Genomic DNA, 21805 nt, shown 5'->3' with positions numbered 1-21805 from the left:
TACAACTGAAAAAGTGGAAAGGATGCATCTCATGTCCTGCTATGGACCCAAATCTGTATCATGATACATAAATCCATACATATGCATTCATTTCTGATCAGTGGGATTAATTACAAATCTAAGTACGTGCATAAGTATTATGAAATTTAAGCTATGAGAGTTCTCTGTCAGTCTTGGCTAAGATGTCAGCATTACATTGTGCGTTGGGAAGAAAAAGCTAGAAATGAAACTGCCATATGAGGTACAGGCACACACCCGATAGCTACTAGCATCAAGTTACTGGCTTCATCGTTCCATTTTTGTCCTTATCATTACCACTGCGCCCACCCCCAGCAAATCTTTTAAATATGTTTGTCACAAGCAACTCCATAATGCAAGATAGCTGCCACCATATTACTGGTGACTTATATGCAATAACACTTGTTTTCCTGTGTATTTTATGCCAGATATGAAAGAAACTACATTATTTGCTGATGCCTCTAATCTTAGGGGAAGGAAGAGAAAAAAGTTGAGCGCTCTAGACGCTTTTTCCCCCCTTGGGCAAATAATAGAAGTTCTGTTCAGGCTCTGGTGTGCATCCTCACCCATGTATCTTCTCAATACAATTAATTTTATTTAGTGGTCACCACTGTCTCAAGAAATGCTTTGAAGAAGCAATGTGCTAGACAAAAAATAAAAATGCAAATCTCAAAATATTATTAATTTTATCTGTTATTAAACAGGCCTTTGTAACTTCTACAAAAGGGGTACATATATTTCCCTAGACTACGGTCAGCAAATCATAATTACAAGTAATCTTCAGTTGTCCATGCAACACAAAAACCCCCAGGTTTATGATCAGTATGTTCTTTTTACAGTCTCTTTTCTTGTATATTAACTTAAGGAATAGGCAAACTAGAACATGCTAGTAAATATTGAAAATTGGTGGAAGACATTTTACTTCACTTATTTTGGGAAACGCACAATCCTCTCAGCTGCATATAAATGAGTACTTTCAAATATTTGTTAACTTACAACAAATTATTAAGATATAAGCCTTTACAATGGATTAACAGGACCCTAAAAAATGCTATGATGGATATAAATCAAATTTTAAAATGCGATAATAAATAATACTAAATAAAAATTCCAAAATCTAAAAGAATAATTTTAAAAAATATTACTTATAGAGAGGGATTAATTTCTTGTAATTTTAGCGAGTTGCAATGCAATTGTCCACACTGTAACTAGACAGTCTCCTTTCTGCTGTAAAGGGAGATTATAAAGCCTCCCTTACTATGAATGGAGAGGGACATTCACTGGCCACAATTCATCTCAACAGACATTCAAAATCAGTCAGACAAATTATACCCTAGAAGACCCTATTTTTCTTTATGGCCTGTAAGTGGTGCCTCAATAGCTTGCTAAGGTATTAATTCAGAAGTTAATTCAGAAGAATACCATCCTTAAGGCCTTGTGTCACAACCACAAAAAGGAACCAAGAAGTGAAAAGGAAGAAAAAAGGTTACCAGGTTTTCAACTTCAGCACTTTGCCTAACACCCCACTGGAATGTTCCCATGAGGGTGATTGCGTAGGATAGTGCCAAACCAACCTGCCCCGCATTCAAAGCTGCAAAACAAAGAAAAAAAGAGAACAAAATAGGTACATTGGTAACTACACAAAATCCTAGTTAACTTCACTTTCATGAGGTTACGTACATGATGGAAGCATTACAGCCAGAATTTTGTTTGGTTACACCATACGTGCCATCTGTGCAATGAGTAGCTCCAGGCAGAACAGCTACTTGCTGCCATTTTTTGGGGGGGATACGTTTTGGAAATTGTCTGTATATTTGAAAAGTTAATCCCAATACTCACTGGCCTGGCGTTTTATCTAAAAACTGAGGTCCAGTCTCAAAGCGATACTTACATAGATTGTTAGAGTCATCCCTATCTGGCTAAGCATTAGTAACTTTTCACTTTTTTTCTAAGGGAATTAGATCAGCCTGTAAACCTAAGCAAAAAATGAGCGTAAACCGACTTCAAAATAAGATACAAACATTTACATCAACTCTTGTAAGCAATCAGATAAAATAACGGGACAGAGTATTTCTTCCCCTGTTTCTATAAGCACTTATTGTGTTCAGTGGGTCTACTCTCACAAAATAAATTAATTCTGTCTGCCCCAATATTAAGCATGATTGTCCTCTGACTTACTTGAACTTTACCCTAGCATAGCTCTACTGACTTCAAGAGAGCTACTCCTTATCCAGAGGCAAGGAAAGATTCAGGACCATTGTTTTGACTTGTCTTTTTGCATTCTAATAACATCAAACCTAGCTCAAAATTTTCAGTGCTGAGCAGCACAGAGCGTTCAAATTTTAACACACACAGGCATATACAGAACTTATCCAAAGGAAAAAGAAAAGAAACAAAACCAGCAAATTAGCACTAATTTTCGTGTCCAAGATAATTACTTCTTCCTTCGTATTTTAGATGACTATCTCATTCTAGTACATCTAACCCAATTACATCCTGGATGATGCATACAGTAATGACAGTTCATGAGTGACAGTGAACATAAAATGTATTATTACGAGGCGATTTTCTTTCTGGAACTGGCCTATCCTGCTGATCCAAGATATTAGGAAAGTATCCCTAGGAATTTTAGCTTGCCTTTTGGTCTACTGTGCCATGCATAGAAAGGAAAAAAGTTGTTAAGAAGCAGCTCTGTGGGCGTTTCAGTATGAAAAGCAAAGCCCTGTAGGCCCCCAAAAGAAAGGCAAAGCTGAGGAAAAAGAAAAAGATTTATTTGTTGTTATTGCTCTGAAAGCCAGAATCTCAACAGTGAAGATTACAGATCTGCAAGTTTGTTTGCACATTTGGGGATGATGGTAGATGCATGCCTAAGCCCGGAAGATGTCTGAACTGCCTCCAGGATTTGCAGGAAAGCAGATAGAGCCCCCATGCCCCAGACCGAGGAAGAGATCATGATCTAGAAAGAAACACTTAACTTAATTACAGTCCTTAAACAATTAGAAACAGCAAACTATGAAAAAGAATTAGACATTACTATACATGGTAATTACTGGGTGAACTTTTTCTAACATCTGTACTTACTGTTGGCAAGAAGCGGGGAACCAAAAGCAACCACTATAACAAAAATGGCACAGATGGCATCCAGACGTACAGCAAACCACCTCGAGGTCGTCAAAAATAGAAACCAGGCCTCTAAAGTGTATTTTACAAAGACATAAGACCAGTGGATTATTAGAAAACTAAGCTGTATAATTATTATTAAATTAATGTTGATATTGTAAGTTGTTAAAAAAAACATTGCCGTCTTTAAGTGCACATCTGTATGGACTGATGATGATCGGAATATTGTCCAGTTTTCCCAAAGTGGCCTAACCTAGTTTTCACACTAATAGTAATCACAATTAGTGTAACAAACAGTAATAGGAAGAAAAAAGAAAAACACTCAAGCCCTGAAGCATGGTCCGTTTATTTAAAATGGAAGCCTTTAACTCTAGTGGACTCAGGAGTCTTGTACAAAAAAGCAGAAGTACAACTACATTTGCTGTAGCTGGACTAAAGTCTACAAGCTTTTAGCTAGAACACATCACAACACAACTGTCCGAGCCAAGTCTTTAGAAGGCAGCTGCAGCCAGTTTAGCTCCCATAGGAGCTACTCAATACAGCCAGTGGAGCTACAGAGCTATTCAATTGACTAAACCCCCATCTCTGCTTTTGGAGAAGCTCACAGGTGGACATCTCCACCAGGCACTTACATCCAGGTGTCCACAATTTGGTGCTAAATTACATCCCAGATAGATCTGCCACAGTACAAGATACAGGAGACCACAGCAAAAGACATTGTAATACAGAAGGCACAATGTTTGAATTCAGGGCCAAAACCAGAAGTCAAGTAGCCATAACAAAGTATGGCATTATTTATTGCTTAGGCTGCAGTCAGATGAATTATTCCAGCTGCTACCAAGTCACAGCAGAAGGTTACCATTCCAATCCTTTCCGCATTGGCTGTCATTACTCTATGCTAAAGATCAGTGCTGTTTCAACTGCTTCACTGTTCCTTAGCCCAGTGCTGGGGAAGATTCAAACTGAAAAAAACCCAACCTCTCTTTTATACAAAAAAGGGAGGAAGTAAGTCTGTTTTTAAGACAGATCATTCTGGATAGCCAGATTACAGAGTGATCAAATCAATAATTCAAACTGAAGTGCAAGAGGGGAGTAACTCTGGGAGGGCAGTGGAGGGAAAGAATGAAGACGACAAGAGGCAGCCAAGTAAGGTCCAGACCTGGTAACCTCTTAGTCCCATTTACATCAACTCTAACTGCATATGCCTGACCACTGGTTTCATTAAACAAAAGACATCTGTTGTGGTGGAGGGGACAGTCATACACCTAAGCACATGGAATGATATATGCAGAAAAGAGCGCCACATCAAGTCGTAAACCTAGTTCCAGAAATGGAACGCATTGTGACAATTTAGGTACCCCTGAATCCCAGGAGCTGAGGGGCCCTGGAAACAGAGCTAATGGTGACATGGAAGGTCATTTTTGGTGCAACAGTGTAGTTGTAAGACCAGAAAATGGGAGACTTGGGCTACAGATTTTTCAACTCCAAAGTTTTGCTCCATTGATCCTGTTGTCCAGCAAGGTGCACTGAACTGTCAGCTTGAGACAGGTCATTCTGCAACCTCCCTTTGTAACCAGGGTCACTGGGCATGCAGGAATACGGCATTCGTGGGGACTAAAAAAAGACTCATCATGATGTAACTTCTGATGACTCATGAGTTTGCTTAAAGAGGTGTTGCACTGGCAGGAAGGAAACTTAGGTTTGGTCAAACCTCAGCATACCTTTTAGATGTTTTTATCTAAAGATTATTTAACATAAACAATGTGCTCCTGGACACACTCAAAAGCAAAAAGGAATCCTACAGAGGGTGGAAGCAGGGACAGGTAGCTGGGAAGTATACAGAGAAACTGTCCGAGCAGCCAGGGATCAGGTTAGGCAAGCTAAAGCCCTGACAGAATTAAATCTGGCCAGGGACGTCAAGGGCAACAAGAAAAACTTCTGTAAGTATGTTAGTGATAAAAGGAAGACTAGGGAAGATGTGGGCCCTCTCTGGAAGCAAACAGGAGACCTGGTCACCCAGGATATGCAAAAGGCTGAGGTACTCAATGACTTTTTAGCCTCAGCCTTCACTGGCAAGGGCTCTAACCACACAGCCCAAGTTGCAGAAGGCAAAGGCAGGGTCTAGGAGAATGAGGAACCACCCACTGTAGGTGAAGATCAAGTACAAGACCATCTAAGAAACCTGAAGGTGCACAAGGCCAAATGCAAGGTCTTGCATCTGGGTCGAGGCAATCCCAAGCACAAATACAGGCTGGGCAGAGAATGAATTGAGAGCAGCCCTGCTTCGAAGGACTTGGGGGGGGTGTTGGTGGATGAGAAGCTCAACATGACCCAGCAATGCGTGCTTGCAGCCCAGAAGGCCAACCACATCCTGGGCTGCATCAAAAGAAGCATGGCCAGCAGGTCAAGGAAGGTGATTCTGCCCCTCTACTCTGCTCTTGTGAGAGCCCACCTGGAGTACTGTGTCCAGCTCTGAAGCTCCCAGCACGAGAAGGATGTGGACTTGTTGGAGCGAGTCTAGAGGGAGGGCTACAAAGACGATCAGAGGGCTGGAGCACTGCTCCTATGAAGACAGGCCAAGAGAGCTGGGGTTGTTCAGTCTGGGGAAGAGAAGGCTCCAGGGAGACCTTACAGCAACTTTCCAGTATCTAAAGGGTGCCTACCAGAAAGCTGGAGAGGGACTTTTTACAAGGGCATGTAGCGATAGGACGGGCGGTAACGGTTTCAAACTGGAAGAGGGGAGATTTAGATTAGATATCAGGAAGAAATTTTTCACTATGAGGGTGGTGAGACACTAGAACAGGTTGCCCAGAAAAATTCTTGAGGCTGCATCCCTGGAAGTGTTCAAGGCCAGGATGGATGGGGCTTTGAGCAACCTGGTCTAGTGGGAGGTGTCCCTGCCCATGGCAGGGGGTTGGAACTAGATGATTTTTAATGTCCCTTCCAATCTAAACCATTCTATGACTCTTTGTATATCAAATTCATAGGCATCCCTGAAGGAGGATTCAAAGTGAGCGTCCTGTTTCCCAGGCTCAGCCCTAAAAAGAGAGGAGGATCCCACTACAGCCAAAAGCACTAAACAAAACCATTGCTGGTTGGGAGTCTTCTGCGATGCAAGAAATAATTTAAAACTCTCTGGGAAACTTAAGAACCCAGGACTCCAACTTTGTGAGCTAGCATGAAAGGTATCCTCTTCTATCGGCTATCGTTTGCGCACATTTAGTATCAAAGAATCAGTCAGGCTAGAAGCAACCTCAGGAGGTCTCTAGTTCAACCTCCTGCTCAAAGCAGGAGCAGCTGTGAGATCAGACCATGTTGCTCCATCCTTTATGCAGTTCGAGTTTTGAAAATCTCCATGGATGGAGCCTGCACAACGTCTCTGGGCAACCTGTTCCTCAGCCTGACTGCCCTCATGGTGAAAAGGTTTTTCCTTGTATCTAGGTTAAACCTCTTTTGTTTCAGCTTATACCCATTTTTGTGCTCCTTCCACCATGTACCACTGTGAAGAGCCTGCCGATCTTTTTTGGTAACATCCTTGCAGGTACTGGAAGGCTACTAATTAAATCCTCCAATAAGCGTTCTCTTCCGTGAGTTGAACAAGCCCAGTTTTCCTCAGCCTCTCCTCACAGGGAGATCTCTCCTGTTTGTTCCCTGACCAACTTAGTGGTCCTTCCACCAAACTCAGTTCAGTTTGTTAGAGTGCTTCCTGTATCTGGGGGTCCAAAACTGGATGCAGTAGTCCAGATGTGGGCTAACAAGTGCTGAGGGGGGATAATCACTTCCCTCCTTCCACTGGCTGTGCTTTTGTTAATATAGCCCAGATGTTGGCCACCTTTGCTGCCCAGCCAAAAACCACACACACTAAGCAAGCTGGTATACCCCAAATACTCTGGTGGGAAAGACAGCGAGATGAAGCATTCAGGTACACAAGAGAGCACGACTGTAAGCACTGAAGCTCGATCTCAAAAAGCACATTCCTGAACTGCCCAGCAGGGGCGTTACTGAGAGTTTTGTTAGAGAGATGCATAAAATCGACTGGAAAATAGTATGCTTATGTTCCTTAGATCTGCCCTTAAAATACAAGAAAATATTTCTTTTAAAGGTCACAGTCCTCTTTGTATAGTGAAACTTTTATATGCAGTTTATCGACTAAAGATTGCTTTTAATACAAAGCCTAAAAAACCACTTCGTGTTCCCTCGCTATCAGCTACTGTAAAATTGCGTTGGTCAGACAACTAGTGACTTGAAATCATTAAGAAATGGGGAATTCAAAGCTAGAGGTGCCTCCCTGGAAGATATGTTTTTCCGGTCACAAGTAACTGGGCTAAACACGGAGATCAGTGTGCACGATTCTACAGCCTGTGATAACTGTATTTCAGAAAAGATCAACTGGTCTGGTCTGAAACCTTCGAAGTCTATAAATTACAAAAAAGAATAACAGAATATACTTGTATGTCTTACAACAGAGAAAATTCAAGCTCTTGCCTAACAAACACAAAATTGCAAACTTGTATTCTGCTGCATCTTGAAAAACATAATAATAGAGAACATTTAATTGACAAAAGGTAAAGAATCACAGTGCAAACCTGAATCATAATACTTATGCTTGCAGAATACTAATATTTTACATCTTCTGGTCATGTTAATACTATATATTAGATCTGAGCCCTGAAAGCTGCTCAAAGTAAAGAAGAAGGAAAATTTATGAAACTTTTCCAAGACAATTTTTATATTAACCATCTCTTCCTAGTCCCAGCACCCTACTTAATATTAGATGCTTCATAATATAGCTTGTTTTCCCCTCTCTTTCTTTCTAATGGTGGAATCCAGGGAAATGTCAAAAATGATTCTTTAAATATTCTTATCTGGTGCACTTTCTAATGTTTATCTCTACACATTGTTAAAACATATGCGTGGGTATCTCAAATTACATTACAGCCCAAAGTAAACTCACAAAATCTAGACAGATAATAACTTTTTTGTTCTAATAGAAAAATTTTACCCTAAAGAGACAAATGCACAGCTCCTACTGATTTTAATGTACATTATACGTATGTCGCTGAGGGCATAAGATGTTTCCCTCCTACAGAGCAAAGTATTTGATTTTTCATGTCAATTCATCACAAACCTGAGTGGAGGTCTTGGTGTGCATCAAATAATTTTTGAAATCTTTCCTCTGCTTTCAAAGCTCGAATCGTCCAAAGTCCCTGGAGGGATGACGACAAGTGGGAGAACACTGGACTTCGAGCTACAAAGGAAATGAGAGTAACTTAGCAATAGCTCAAGGACAACATTTAATTCTTTTTGTACCACACTAATCTTTAATCCTACTACTTTATATTTAACCATACAAGTTACTGTACTGCATCCTTTTAGAATAAATCTGTGATATCTTTAACCGAAGTCCTCCTACTCAATTTGAATCAGCCAGACAGCCAGGCAGATTAATTTATACAAAAATGTCTTATGCTTTTAACAATAGCTGTCACTGAAGAAATTCTTTGAGCTTTATTAATGACACGAGGCACCCATGTTTGTTATTCATAATGCTTAATATTTCATATCATAGTCAAGCTAAAGTCAGACACAAGAGTCAGATTAGGTCAGAAACAGCATTAGTATGTGCATGCAAGGTCCCAAAGACCAGCAACTTAGCATGTTCTTAACTAGCTTTACTTAGAGATAGTTAAACTGGCATACCTAAGGTTTATCATTATGCAAAACAGGAGTTAAGCATGTAATTCACTAGTTGAGAACCAAGGCAATAAGGAAGTTATTTGCATAGCAAAAGAAAAAAATCTTTGATGGATTGTCTATAAAATACTAGCATTTCACATAATAATAAGCAGGGATCAAACTAACATTAAGTCCCGCCAAACTACATACTTGTGGATTCTAGACGTTTAATATCTCTTGAAGTGTCTAAGAAATACCGTCGAAGAAAAATGAAAAGAATAAGTAGTGGAATTAAGGGTATGAGTATCCAAGGAATAACTGCCACAGCCACAGCCACCACACCAAAAATCTGTAGGAGAGTCTGCAACACAATAGAAATAAAATAAAAAACTTTTTGTCAGAAGAATTTAATTTAGAACAAGTATAAAACTATTTAACACTATTGAAACACTTAAATATTTAAACATAACTACCAAATTTAAGAGCGGATGCATTGTATAACATGAGCGACATCTATTTTTAAGCAACTTGAAGAATTTACAATTGTAATTTGACTAATTGTGCAATTTATGGTTTTCTACTGCATTATTTGTTCTTTAAGAAACGTCTTTACAAAACTGGTTGACTGAACATCAGTGTCTTACTTTGTGTGCTATTCTGTGACTTCTGTAACAAAATAATAGATGATTAATGAAATAGCTTGGGTCCATTAAAGATTAGTTGTCTACCTGGTGAATCAGGGATATGTTTTTTCACTCCAGGTAAAAAGAAACTGTTGAAAGACTAACTTTCAGCTGAAAGACTTGACAGTTGGAAAAGTGACTTTCAACACAGGCTTGTAACTTTTTCCTAAAAATAACTTTGTTCCATTTAGAAAGAAAACCCGGTATCAGAGAAAGTAAGCTTTGGGAAACGTTACAAATAACACTGCAAGAAGTGTCATAAGAGGATAGTTTTACCAGGTTTACTTGTATGAGTATGAGATGGGCTGGGACTAAACCTGAATTTACTCTTAGAAAACAAGATATAACGTGGAATGAAGCTTTGTTGCTTAGGACAGTTTCTGAATTAAATCTCACATTTCCTGAAGACCACTTCAGATCATATTTTCAGTTTGAATACACTATGAAAAGCATTACCTGCATGCAAATTTATTTCGGAATACCAGCTGTGTGTGCATGTATGTATGCCAGGAGTCCTGGCATAATGAAATCGGGGTGCGTTCACTTGCTCCTTAAAAAAAGGGGAAAAAACCCCAAACAACCACACAAAAAGAAACCCACCTTGTACTGAAACCAGACAACTGAAATTATAGCTCAACATCAAATTCCTGTATTATTTTAATTAACAAATTCCCTAGAAAAGACAATATTTTCTAAAAGGTCTCCATTTTATGCACTGTAGAGGGGCCACTTCTTTCATCATCACATACGATGCACAAGTAGATTACAGCTGAACTTTGTGGCTGCCTCATTTCTAGGTGCCAAAGACGCCCTAGCGACCACTGGGTCCTGAGAATGTGTGTCTTCCAGCAAAAAGGCTTTCATCCCTTTATCTATGCATTGAGTTGGAAAAGTTAAGCAACACATGAGCTAAGGTCAGATACCAGAGAGCTACTTGGATTTTCCAACACTTTCAATGGAAGTGCCTATGAAACACTGCATTTCGTGTTGTACTTCTGGTAGCACCCCACCCCCCACCCCCCCCAGCCAAGACGCTTAAGCCAAAACTGAGCACAAGAGGCTTCTCTGACTTTACCCTAATTTCACCTGACCAAACAGCAAACCCACACGCCTTACGCATTGCAACTGCATGAGTCAGCACAATGCAGCCTTGGGCTCCAGGCAAGATCTTAGCTCACGATAGATGATTTATCAGTGTAACAGCCTTGCATCTCACAGATCCTGAAAGCACATTATAGGGTCTCATAAATCTATGAAGGAAAATAGCTATAGGGTAGATATGGGGTAGGAGCTCTGAAGAAAGCTGTGTTACCACTATACTGCTCATCTGTGGGTTAAGGTGTTGACGGCATCGTGTCGTTTGACCTTCTAGATACGTAGAGGAGATTGCAAACATTTTACCTAGATTTCATCACGAGGAGGTAACGTGGCAGTGAGAGTGCACAGTATTTCACTTGGATCAATTATGCACACAGTTATGTCAGCACAAAACAAAACGAAGCAGCCTGCCTCCCCATCAGCGCTGCCGTCAGCCCTCCTCTACCTTCCACTTCTCCGGCATTCTTTAAAACCCTGTAAGTGTATTTCATCTTTATTGTGGAATGAGAAGAAAGGAAACAAAGATTCCTGACCTCCTCCAAATTTTCCCTGTCTAGATCACGGTCTTCCCCAGTACTGCTTGTTGTCTCTGCCAAGCCGGTCAGCCATCCGCATGCTAGCTAATTTCTAATTTCTCATCGACAAATGGAGTTTGAAGTCTGCTCCTTCATTCTGACAACTCGCTCCCAAATCTGCTTTATACATCTGCTGTCTTCCCCTTCTCCCTCCATCACCTCCTAGACAGTCACAAAAAAGCAGTTTCTGAAGTACTTCTGTCTCCTCACACCATCAGCCGCAAACCCAAAGAGAAGCGTTGAGGAAAGCTGCTTCAAGGAAAAGAACTCCGAGGAAAATAAATGTTTCTTAACAAAGACCACAAAAAAAAGTCTAAACTCAAGTTTAAACTGAAGTTTTAGTGCTGATAATCTACAATACGTTGCAAAGTGCCAGTGGGAGTGGGAGTATTAGGATCCAGCTCATGTAAACAAAGCCTTGCTACGGTGAAAATACAGGGAAGGAAAAGATGGTTAGGATGACTAAAGTAAAAATCTGACACCGCCTTTGGAAGGAATTCTAGATGAGCCTGCACCACCTTATCATTATAAAAATTTATGATAGGGTGGATCAGTCATGTGTGTTGTTTTTTTGGAAAACCAAACTTGCATATAAATTAACTCTTAATGAAGTAGTCTGAAAGTCAGACACAACCATTTGCAGACTGTAATCATGTAGTTACTGCGTGAGGTAAGGCAGAGGTTCTAGCTCCCGAGTTTCACAAGGGACAACTAGATTCTTCAGCTGGAGACTGCCCCAACTTCTAGTAGATTCACTGCGTGCAAACTGGAAGACCCGAGATGATCGGTAGGTTGACAATAACGATGACACGAGTAGCCTGACTGCTCTCCTCTCTGGAGACGAGCAGTGAGCTTGGTATTCAGTCTGCACAGCAAGAAACGCACAGGACCGGGTATCTAGACCCTGTCTAGCAGAATCAGCTTACAATTGAAAATTGCATCAAAAGGCTAAGCAGGTAAGATTGCCCTACGTAAACAAAAACCCATGGCCCATAAAACCAGCATCTTTGACTGTATTTCTTAATTTTAGCATTTAAAAGTCTTCTGTAATGACTGTGCATAAAACAATAGCCAAATTAAAAAAAAAAAAGGAGCTGATTAATTACATTTTATAGCTATCTGCCCAGTATTGGAAACAAGGCCACCTTACACAAAAGACAACAGATGCACAGGCTACCAAGACTGAAAAGGCCTGGATGGAGAAATCTAATTTGCCTCTCCATGCAGCCATATTGTCCAATGTCCACCTTCAGATTTGCTTCAGTGTCCCTAGAGAGAGAAGAATCTCCCACTCACTGACTGCACATACTCTATCCCTAGAGTACAGAAAACCACGTGCTGTTTCTGTTGGCGTCATCCTCTTTCTTGCAAGAGTCCTGACAGATTTCCCTCATGCTTTGGTCAGTCACTCCATTCACTGGGGCCTATTCTTCCTCAAGATATCTCCTGCCTTCCTGGAGCAAGCGTACCCTCCTATAGCCCTCTGGGGAAGTGAATGCTCTGATCAGCACATTCCCTTGCAAAACATGTGCTTTCCCTTCATCTTCTGCTGACCTACATATTCATAATTCTTGTAAGTGCTGAGAGTGATATCCTGGAGTTTCTATCTCAAACAGGTCTTGATCTAGGATGAACAAGGTATTTCTGTACCACAACCACACAATAGAAAAGCATTTCATGTGCAGTAAAGAAACTATAAGAAAAAAAAAAAAAAACAAGAATCTGGAGAACCGTGGAAATTACAAGCTATAAGCCATACATATATCACAAGCTATAAGCCTTTCCCTTTGATGCAGCAACTATACTGTTTATATGATGTTAGAAATCTTATGACAAATTGTAAGCCATTTGAAGTCATTTAATAAAGCTGACAGGACAAAAATGCAAAAGCAAGAGTGCAAGATGTCTCTTAAGACTGTCTACCCTTCTATCCTATAGATCATTGCCCTTCTGTACAAGTTACATCCTGAGCTCAAGATTTCATGTTTGACTTAAGTACTTCTTTGAGAAAAGGCACCTAGCCTTCATATAGAACCCCATTTTGATTCCCTCAGGTCCGCTGGCACTTTCCTCCAGTGGGTACTTAAGAGTCCTCATGAAAGTACCTATAAAACACCTCTCTGCCTTGTCTCTGATGAGCTCAACAGTCATATCTTTGAGGGCTTCCATTTTCTTCTGTAATTCAAAAAGAAGTTTTGCACTTTGTTGTTTTGTTGTTTTTTTTTGTTTTTTTTAAATGGACCTTACAGTGTATTTCAGCATCTCTTATAAAATATATGCATAAGGGTTACCATGCAGTTGTGTGTCTGTGTAAGTTCCTAGCATGATTTGTGATGCCAAGTCATCCACATGGGTTTGACAGCTATGACATAAGACCTACTACCATAGGAACCACACCATTCTGGACTTCCAGTTGGCGACCTGGTAGGTTCTCTAATGAACGAGTGGAGCCCAAAGGATGTGATTTGAGACTCTAAAACCTGAATGTGGGAATCCACATGTGACTGACATAGTGAAACTCCTGTCCTAGTTCAGAAGTTTAGAAAGTGATTCATCTAATCTTTAAGTGGATACCTAGTGACCCAGTGGTTGAATATTTCTCTAGAGGCCACTAACTGCATTGGACTAGATGCCCTCTGACTATAGCAAAGTAAGCATCTAAAGCCCAACAAGCAGATATTTTGATGACTGAATCTCCAGTCAAGTCCCACCTAAAAGCTGCAATATTCCAGGACTGTTTTTACCAGTATTTAAGCACAAGTCAAACACACCTACCCTGCCACCGCCCCTGGCTCCTACTCCCTGGACCCCAATATGCACTCCCAAGGATTATATTACCCCATGGACACTGCCATGAAGCCATACTAATTTAATAATAGCAGTGGTGCATATCCTGGATTTCAAGTCTGCAACCTTAACTGCATTAACTTAGGGCACTCTCAGTCAGTCCCTGCTGTCTGAAGTACAGCCAGGTCAAGAAACTACAAAACCCTGCTCTGTTCGTACTTGCTTGGCATCACCCTTCCTCCTCCCTCCACTCCCCCTGACTAAAATTATTTCCTCGTTGGCTCTGCCAAATAACAGCACGCACAATCAATCCCTAATCCAGTTCTGACATTTTCTTTTTCCTTGAAAGCTTTTTTTTTTATTATTTTTTTAAAAGACTCTTTTTCAAAGGGGACTGTTTGGACTGCCTGTCCTGCAGCTCAGCTGCCCAGGCGGCTGGTTACCGGCCACACCAGAGGACAAGCTTCCCTGGGGAGAAGACATTGCAATGAGCAGATCAGAGCAATAAACACTTTGCTCGGGCCAGCTGCATCCGGAGCAGCATATTGAACCACGTCGTCAATCTTTTGCATTTTTTCCCCCTTTATTACAAAAACCCCAAGAAATATCCAAATAGAAACACTTTATCTTTGCACCGTAATCCTAGTACATAAACTGCTCTGCTTCGTTTTACTCACTTGAAGTGGCCAAGTTGAGGCGTGTAGTCTTGTCTTTAAATTACCTTTTTAATAAAATTTATGGGTTTTCTTTCGGAACTGGTTAAAAAAAGTACATACGGCTGTTTATACTATTGCTTGCATCAAACTGTCAGGAGCAGATTTGCCTTGAGAGAAAAAGCAATGAAGACTTATGAGTACAGGAGAAAGCGTTGCACGTAACTCCAATATTTAAAAGATATCTCAGACGTCATCCTTTTCTGAAGCAACCAGTGACAGCAATCTTTGACAGGAATGACAACTCTCAGTCAGTGTTAATTCAGCTTCAGGAAAATGTGCATCCACAAGAAAACTGGGAATATAAAGACAAGACAACCAATGCACTGAAAGGGGAAAAAAAAGGCACAGCTGGGAAAGAAATGAAAATTGTAATTTCAGATAAACTGAGTGCAAGAAAAAAGTAAGAACTAAATACTGCCAGCTCTAAAAATCTTCAAAACCAGCAAGCTCGTCTTATCTTCTGCGAGACACCCTCTCCTCCTCTGAATCCTGCTATTTACAATTAGTCAACAGGAGGTTACCTAACTAAATCCATATGTCGCTGCAAATGGGCAGAACACACCTGCCAGCTATACCACAGAAACTTATTCAGAATTCCCGATCGCATCCTTAAGGCTAGCACCTTCTGTTTGTTCTTGTCTCTATAATATAGATAGTCTTTCTGGATCATTGTTTTTCCAGGCGAACAAGCATATGCTTAGCTCCTCAGGGCAAACGTTTTCTGTGCCACCAACATGCTCATTCATTTGACTTGGCATGCATTTTGCCATTAAGTGAGAAGGCTTAATATTTGTTTGAGATCATGGCGAACTGTGTCCAATTGTTCTTTAACAAGTGACCTTATAATAAAAAGGATGTTTTCTTTAATACATTGGCACTGCCACCATTCTGTTGTATTTAAACCACATCCTATCATCAATAATCTCTTACCCTACAACAAGGGGTAGAAAGAGGCTTTCTGGGCACCCTGGGCCAAGAGGCTTAACTATCTTATGCAGGTCTCAATCCAATAGCAGTTCTCAAAAATCACATTCTGTATGTTGTCTGAGACTTCCAGATATTGCATAATCAAGCTCTTGACTTTGTGATTCTGCCAGACACTCAAAATACTCATCCTTTAAAACTTCACATTACATTCCTACATCATATAGTAGTTATTTTTCTTTTTACAATAAACTATCTTCACTCATGTATGTTAGTTGCTAGGGCCCTTCAGCCACAGTAATAAGTTACTTCCAGCTAATACAGATTTTCCACAGAAAAAAAGAAAAGCTTTTATTAGAGCCAAAGCTATGGACTCTACCTAATGCATCTGTACATGCAGCTCCTGTTCATACCCACTGTACATGGATTCCAATACTGTCACACAGAAAAGGACAGTGCCAACATCCATTCTCACAAGTGTCTGTGGACAATGTATTTTTCTATTTATAAGCAGTAAAAAGTTGGAGGACTGTTAATATGGTTTTCTTCTGTTGCACCTTGTGCCTACTTGGCACTTGCGCACAAAAGCATCTTAGTGATTTGAGCAGCAAGGTACAACTTTGCAATCTACATATAAGCGAGAGGTCCTCTTCTTGAAGTTATAGGGAGTTAGTTATAACTTTATTCTGATCTCCCTTAAAAAATGACATAAAAAGTTAATACATGTTGTTGTTCAGCAGTGCTAAGTTTGTCATCTTCTGTAAACGTCCACAGTCTCCAGTTATATTCTTACACTGTTCTCTTCCCGAGGGAAAAAAGGGACACACACAAAAACTATTCACATAAACTATAGTTCTCTTTGTACCATGACAAATATGTTATATCTTCCCATGGAAGACCTCAGATGCCAAGCACAATTTTACATGGCAGCTTGAGGAAACAGCATTAATCAGAGTGTAGAACATGCACGTGCACATACTTTGCTTTCTCAACAGCTCTTGCAAGAACCTGCCTGAAACAATGCAGGAAAACGGCCCTCCCGGCCCTCCCAGATTTACCCTTCTTCTCAGGTAGCGGAAAGCATCCCTTTCCATTATATTAACTCCGGGGTTTTTTGACTCCAATATCCCCCACCATCACAAAAGTGTGCTCACTTTGTTCGCTGTTCCACTCACTTCAGCATTCCCAGAGCAATGCATTTTTATATCTCCTCTATCAGCCCCTGCTGCCAATTAACTGATATTTTTAAAGAGAAATAAAGAATGGCTTGACAATTTCTGCTCCCCTCCTACCCCTTAGAAGCCATTTCCAAAACTTTTCCCCAGCTATATAAGTCCAAGACAGTCCCACTGAGCACAGACCCTGATGAAATCAAAACATTTGATTCAACAATGGGTACTTTTCTCTTTAGCACTACTACAAATGGTGCATTTCCTACTTTGTTCTTTACTCATATGTTTAGCACTTTACCAGCAGAGGCTGATTCACTAATATTTGTCCTCAGTCTTATCCCACTTACAACCTGTCTAAAAGCAGTTTTTCTTTCAGTGATAATTATCACTTTCTTTCCGTAGAAGGGGCACATATACATAGAACAAAATTAAAAAAAAAAAATCAAAGAATATCTCACTGCTTTCAGGCTATAGATTGCAGAAGACATAAGCTGATACTACCCATTTTTTGCACCATTTTGTAAAAGGACTGGGGAGGTCTTTTGACACCCCCAGTACAATACTGTGAATGCTAGGGTACTAAAGACAGCATGGCCCACAGAAAGCAGCTGGTTCTCATGCCGTCCCCAGATAACACCTCCTATTGCTACTGCTGGAGAAAGACCGCTGGCCTAAGATGGACCACTGCTTTGACCCTGCATGGCATTATTTAGTGTTCTTATGGTCTAGTCCATTAACTTATTTGCTGAAATACTGTCCACTGTTCCTGTGAGGAATTCTTCTGAACTAATGATGATGCTACCATAACCTTTTCATCCATGCTGTGCACATTTTTTCCCAGTTCTTCCAAATGTCTGGCAAAATTTTGCTTACCACAGATGCTGCTGCCCCATATGCTGCAGTTTTGCAAACTCTCTTTGAGTTACACGGACTTTCCCGCCTCAGGCCTCCTGTCCCTCATGGCCATGCCAGATCAGCCCCACGCCCTCCCCAAGAATACCTCATTTTCAACTGCATGACCTTTTCCGCTCAGCCAAGTCTAATTGTTTTGCCAGAAGTCAATTCTGGGTCTTTCAGCAACTTTAAAAGCTTTGTGCTACTTTTGAACTGTGGGCTCTTCTGTTAAAAAGAGTATCAGTGCTTCAGTAACAGCTCTTCAGGCTTACAGCAGTTACAAGCTTTTAAGCACTTTAATGTTTGTTCTTGCTATTTAAAATACACTATTCTTAGATTTATTTTTAGGTGGAATGAAGTACTACTCATATTGCTGTAAGTTCCACAGCGGCCCCCCTGCCCCAGTTAAATGAAAACTATGAAAAATATTAAGGACTACAGCATCAGCTATCCTAAGAATTAAAATTACCTTCTGTTCTTTTCTGGTTGCGCTCTTTCATAGCAGATACGCAAAAAATGCTTTTTAGCCTGTCTCTTTTTTTTTTTTCCCTAACTTCCCCAGAGCTTTGCCATGTTGATAGGGCTATAAAATACTGTTTTCCTATTCAAAATAAACTCTTGACTTATAATTCTTCAGTACTACATTCTGTTCAGTGATCACGCAGCTCCAGGAAGCTTAACAGTTGCTTGACATTTTCAGCAACTGTATTTTAACCAATCAGCACCAGCCTCTCACCACCACCATGAGGTTTCACCCAGTTCAGCCATTTTCTGCAGGTACAGAACCCAGTGGCATCTAAAGTAAAAAGAAACTTCCTTGGCAGAGAAAAAACATTATTTACTGTGGTAAGCGCATGCTCACTCATAATTTGTTACAAATACGCTCCAAGACGATCAGGAAGACTTTCCAGAAGCTTATTTAGCACAAACCATCAACAAAGATACACTTACCAAAGTAAGTAATTGATACCAGGTCTGACCCAAACATCCAGACTTTCTATCAGCGAGAAAAATGAAAAATTATTTTTCTCAGTATTATGTTATGTTTAACAGAGGATGGACAACTGAATCGGGTACCAAAGCCTGCACATTTTCAGTTTTAGAAGGTAAGATCTAAAACCATTATTTTAGCATACAAGTGACTTTCATAGTAAGAGAGTTCTGCGTATTTAAACATCAGACCGATTTCAAAACCAAATACGAAAAACAGAAAGAAAAAAAAAAGATTTAGGGACATGATTATGGAAGAAAATGCAATCACTCAGCATCCTATTCTTCCCTAGCACAGGAATAGCTATTATTGAGCCCTTGAAAGAGTCTCTCTTAACACACAGATTTTTACTATTTCAAAAGTGCAATGCAAATGAATCCTTTTTTTTTCTTAATGATACAAAACTATCCTGTTACATAGATATAACAAAGAGGTGTAAGCTTCCCAAAGACAGGTGACATTCAGTTCCCAGCTGAAGCCCCATCTTTTGCTGTATAAAACTGCCCACACTGAAGCCTCTACCTTTCGAAGAACAAATTCACCTGAAGTTTTCAAATCAGCTGCAGAGTTCACCAGGCAGCTACAGTATCAGCTTCAGCACTAAAAAAAGTCTTATGTTCTGCATGAGATGCACACATAACCCTGACAGCACATTTCTAAGAGATGGAGTCTTTTTTTTGCTAAAGATAATTCCTTGTCCCACATGTTTGTTGTGGGCATAAATACGCATAATGATTTAACACGCACACATGCCAGCTACGTGGCTTAGTAATTCAAATTACTTCCAAGTTTCTCCTTCCTTCTTGAATCAAAAGTGAAATCTCCAGTCCTTTTGCCGAACAGCGAAATCCTAATTTGTTTGTAAGCACACATTGTGCTATCTATAGTATATCAGTAGTTTAAGGCAATCTAGAAGATTTGTACTTATCACCATTTGGAACAGGATTGTTACACTATGACTGACAGCAGAATTAAAAGATTTCTAGCTACTATGAAGTGTTGGAAATGTTAATGATCTTCAGAAGTCTTAAAAATAATCAGTTTGAGCTACAGATGTGAAAGGTTGCAATAACACTTTAAAAGTCAGGTAAATACTTATAAATAATAATGAGAAAATGTCCCACTTTGGCACCAAAAGCAGAAGTAGTACACATCTAAAGATGGACCAGAAAACTGCAGAACGTAAGTTCACTTGCATCTGAGTATTTCTTTGCCCTCTTTCACAGCAAGAAAAGCAAACAAGAAAATACCTTCCAACAGATAAAAAAGCCCCAGACGAATGGAATCTCTCTCTGTAACTTTTACAAATTCCACCTTAACCAAAAGGGGGGACATACAGAACAGGGGCACATCACTGGACTTGCATACAACTGCCCCGCTTTCTAGTAGCTGAAAATGTATTGAGAGTAATCTGATAAAGAAAAGAGAGAAGCCAATTTAGAGAAGAGCTGATTTAAACCTGATTGAAATTTTCTATTTGCAGGTTTCAGTCCAACATACCAAATTACTGCAAGAACAACTACATTTTTGTCTTTCTACCACTAAGCCACAATCTGCTCAAAATGTCAGAGAAATGAAGAGGAAAACTACACCTCACAATGCTCATATACTCTACGAAAAGAAATAGAGAACACACAATTCCACAAAGTGAAAGATAGCTTTATTTTTCTGTGTACTATATTCAAAACACTAGTATTCCACATTTCATTGAGAAAACGGAAGGAACAGCCCAGTAACAAAAGTATTATCTACATTTACCATGTAAATGAAGAAGTACAAAAATTTTAAAAGTTAAGAAAAACAAGAAAAGCAGAAAAGTGGTAAATAAAACACAAGGAAGCAAGATGACAAAAAGGTAATGAAATCACATTTTTCAGTATTATTTTATCTTCTGTCCCATGTTAGATAAGGGGTTACATCTTAAAAGCTTATTAATACTAAGTAAACACAAACCCTAAAATTACATTGTGTTCTCACACAAATCAGTTTTGCTACTGCAATGATATCTGTTGCCTTGACACTGATATGTGGAGAGTCACATGCATACCTATTCTTGTAAAAATTCTGTACACTAACGTAAATAGAAAAAAAAAATGGGGTGAGGGAAAGGATTGGGCTGGATTACATATAACCACTATAGTGAGAAGAGATCTTTAGCCTTCCCTAGAAAACCGAGGTCTATGCATAGGCAAGGGAATCCACCAATTAGCAGTGACTCCAGACTTTACACATTTTATCCTATACACATACCATCAATCTGAGTAAACACGCAGTCCATATGATGCAAGCCACTCATCCTTACATTCAAAGGAATGTGATGACAGGTACAGGCTAAAGACCAGCAATAGCTTTGGCATAGATTATCTCCACTGCTGGTCACCATCAACAAGACTAATTGGCTACTGGGATTTAACAATCAAGGCATTCAAGGACAGAGGAATGAAAGGTCAATAAAGAACTGCATTATTTAGACAAGTGCCTGTGATAAACTCACAGCTCCTGCATGTTGGTCTTGGAGACACAAGTGCAACCCAAGCCTCCTCTTCCTCTTCAACCTCCCACACTTTTTTTTTTTTTTTTTTTTTTCCCCCTCTTTCCTTTGGGGAGTGAGGGTGGAAGGTAACAGGATGATGACCAAGCAGGCAGGATAGACAATTTTTGTTCATTTGTTTTTAACAACACAGTGTATAAACCATTTTTATTTCAAAGAAAATAGCAAAACTGAAAGCACATACGAATATCAAATTACTATAAAAAATTAGTTTATCATTACGATCATTTTAACCTATTCTGAAATTAAAGCTCAAAAGTAACCAAGGTGTATACCCTTATTATTTTTCTTGAAAGTTTTAATTGGTTTTTCACTACATACTAGCAAAATGCACTGTACTATGCATCTGGGGAATGTAATGTTAGAACATCAGTTCCACAGATAAAAAGTTCCATGAGATTTCAGTAGTCAAGTGACACCAGGCAACTGTTATTTTAAATTTATTTATTATCATTTAAACCTCAGCACAGCTGCGGAATCTTGTAATCTCACCATCAAGCAAAACTACCAGGATTCAGTAGAAAGGAAACCAAAAGGTGTCTCCAAGATGCAGGTCTGTTTTGCGTATCAGGCTAAAGAGACTATGCTGCTGACATTTAA

The 21805-nt window shown here is 39.8% G+C and overlaps 1 protein-coding gene across 2 annotated transcripts in view; it reads right to left on the bottom strand.

The window, feature by feature from the left end:
- ABCC4 (ATP binding cassette subfamily C member 4 (PEL blood group)) overlaps positions 1-21805 on the bottom strand; it is a gene marked incomplete at its 5' end in the record, with an annotated part of 152379 nt that overhangs the window by 36400 nt on the left and 94174 nt on the right. For both annotated transcript variants that reach the window (XM_082495573.1, XM_082495574.1), the window contains 4 exons: positions 1509-1609; positions 3100-3210; positions 8267-8386; positions 9025-9175. In XM_082495573.1, the coding sequence (XP_082351699.1) occupies positions 1509-1609; positions 3100-3210; positions 8267-8386; positions 9025-9175 (483 nt within the window). The remainder of the gene's footprint in view (positions 1-1508; positions 1610-3099; positions 3211-8266; positions 8387-9024; positions 9176-21805) is intronic.

Source organism: Vanellus vanellus, assembly GCF_965231255.1.
Source record: "Vanellus vanellus genome assembly, chromosome: 1".
NCBI classification, from domain to species: Eukaryota; Metazoa; Chordata; class Aves; order Charadriiformes; family Charadriidae; genus Vanellus; species Vanellus vanellus.
This window is presented reverse-complemented; position numbering and strand designations above follow the sequence as displayed.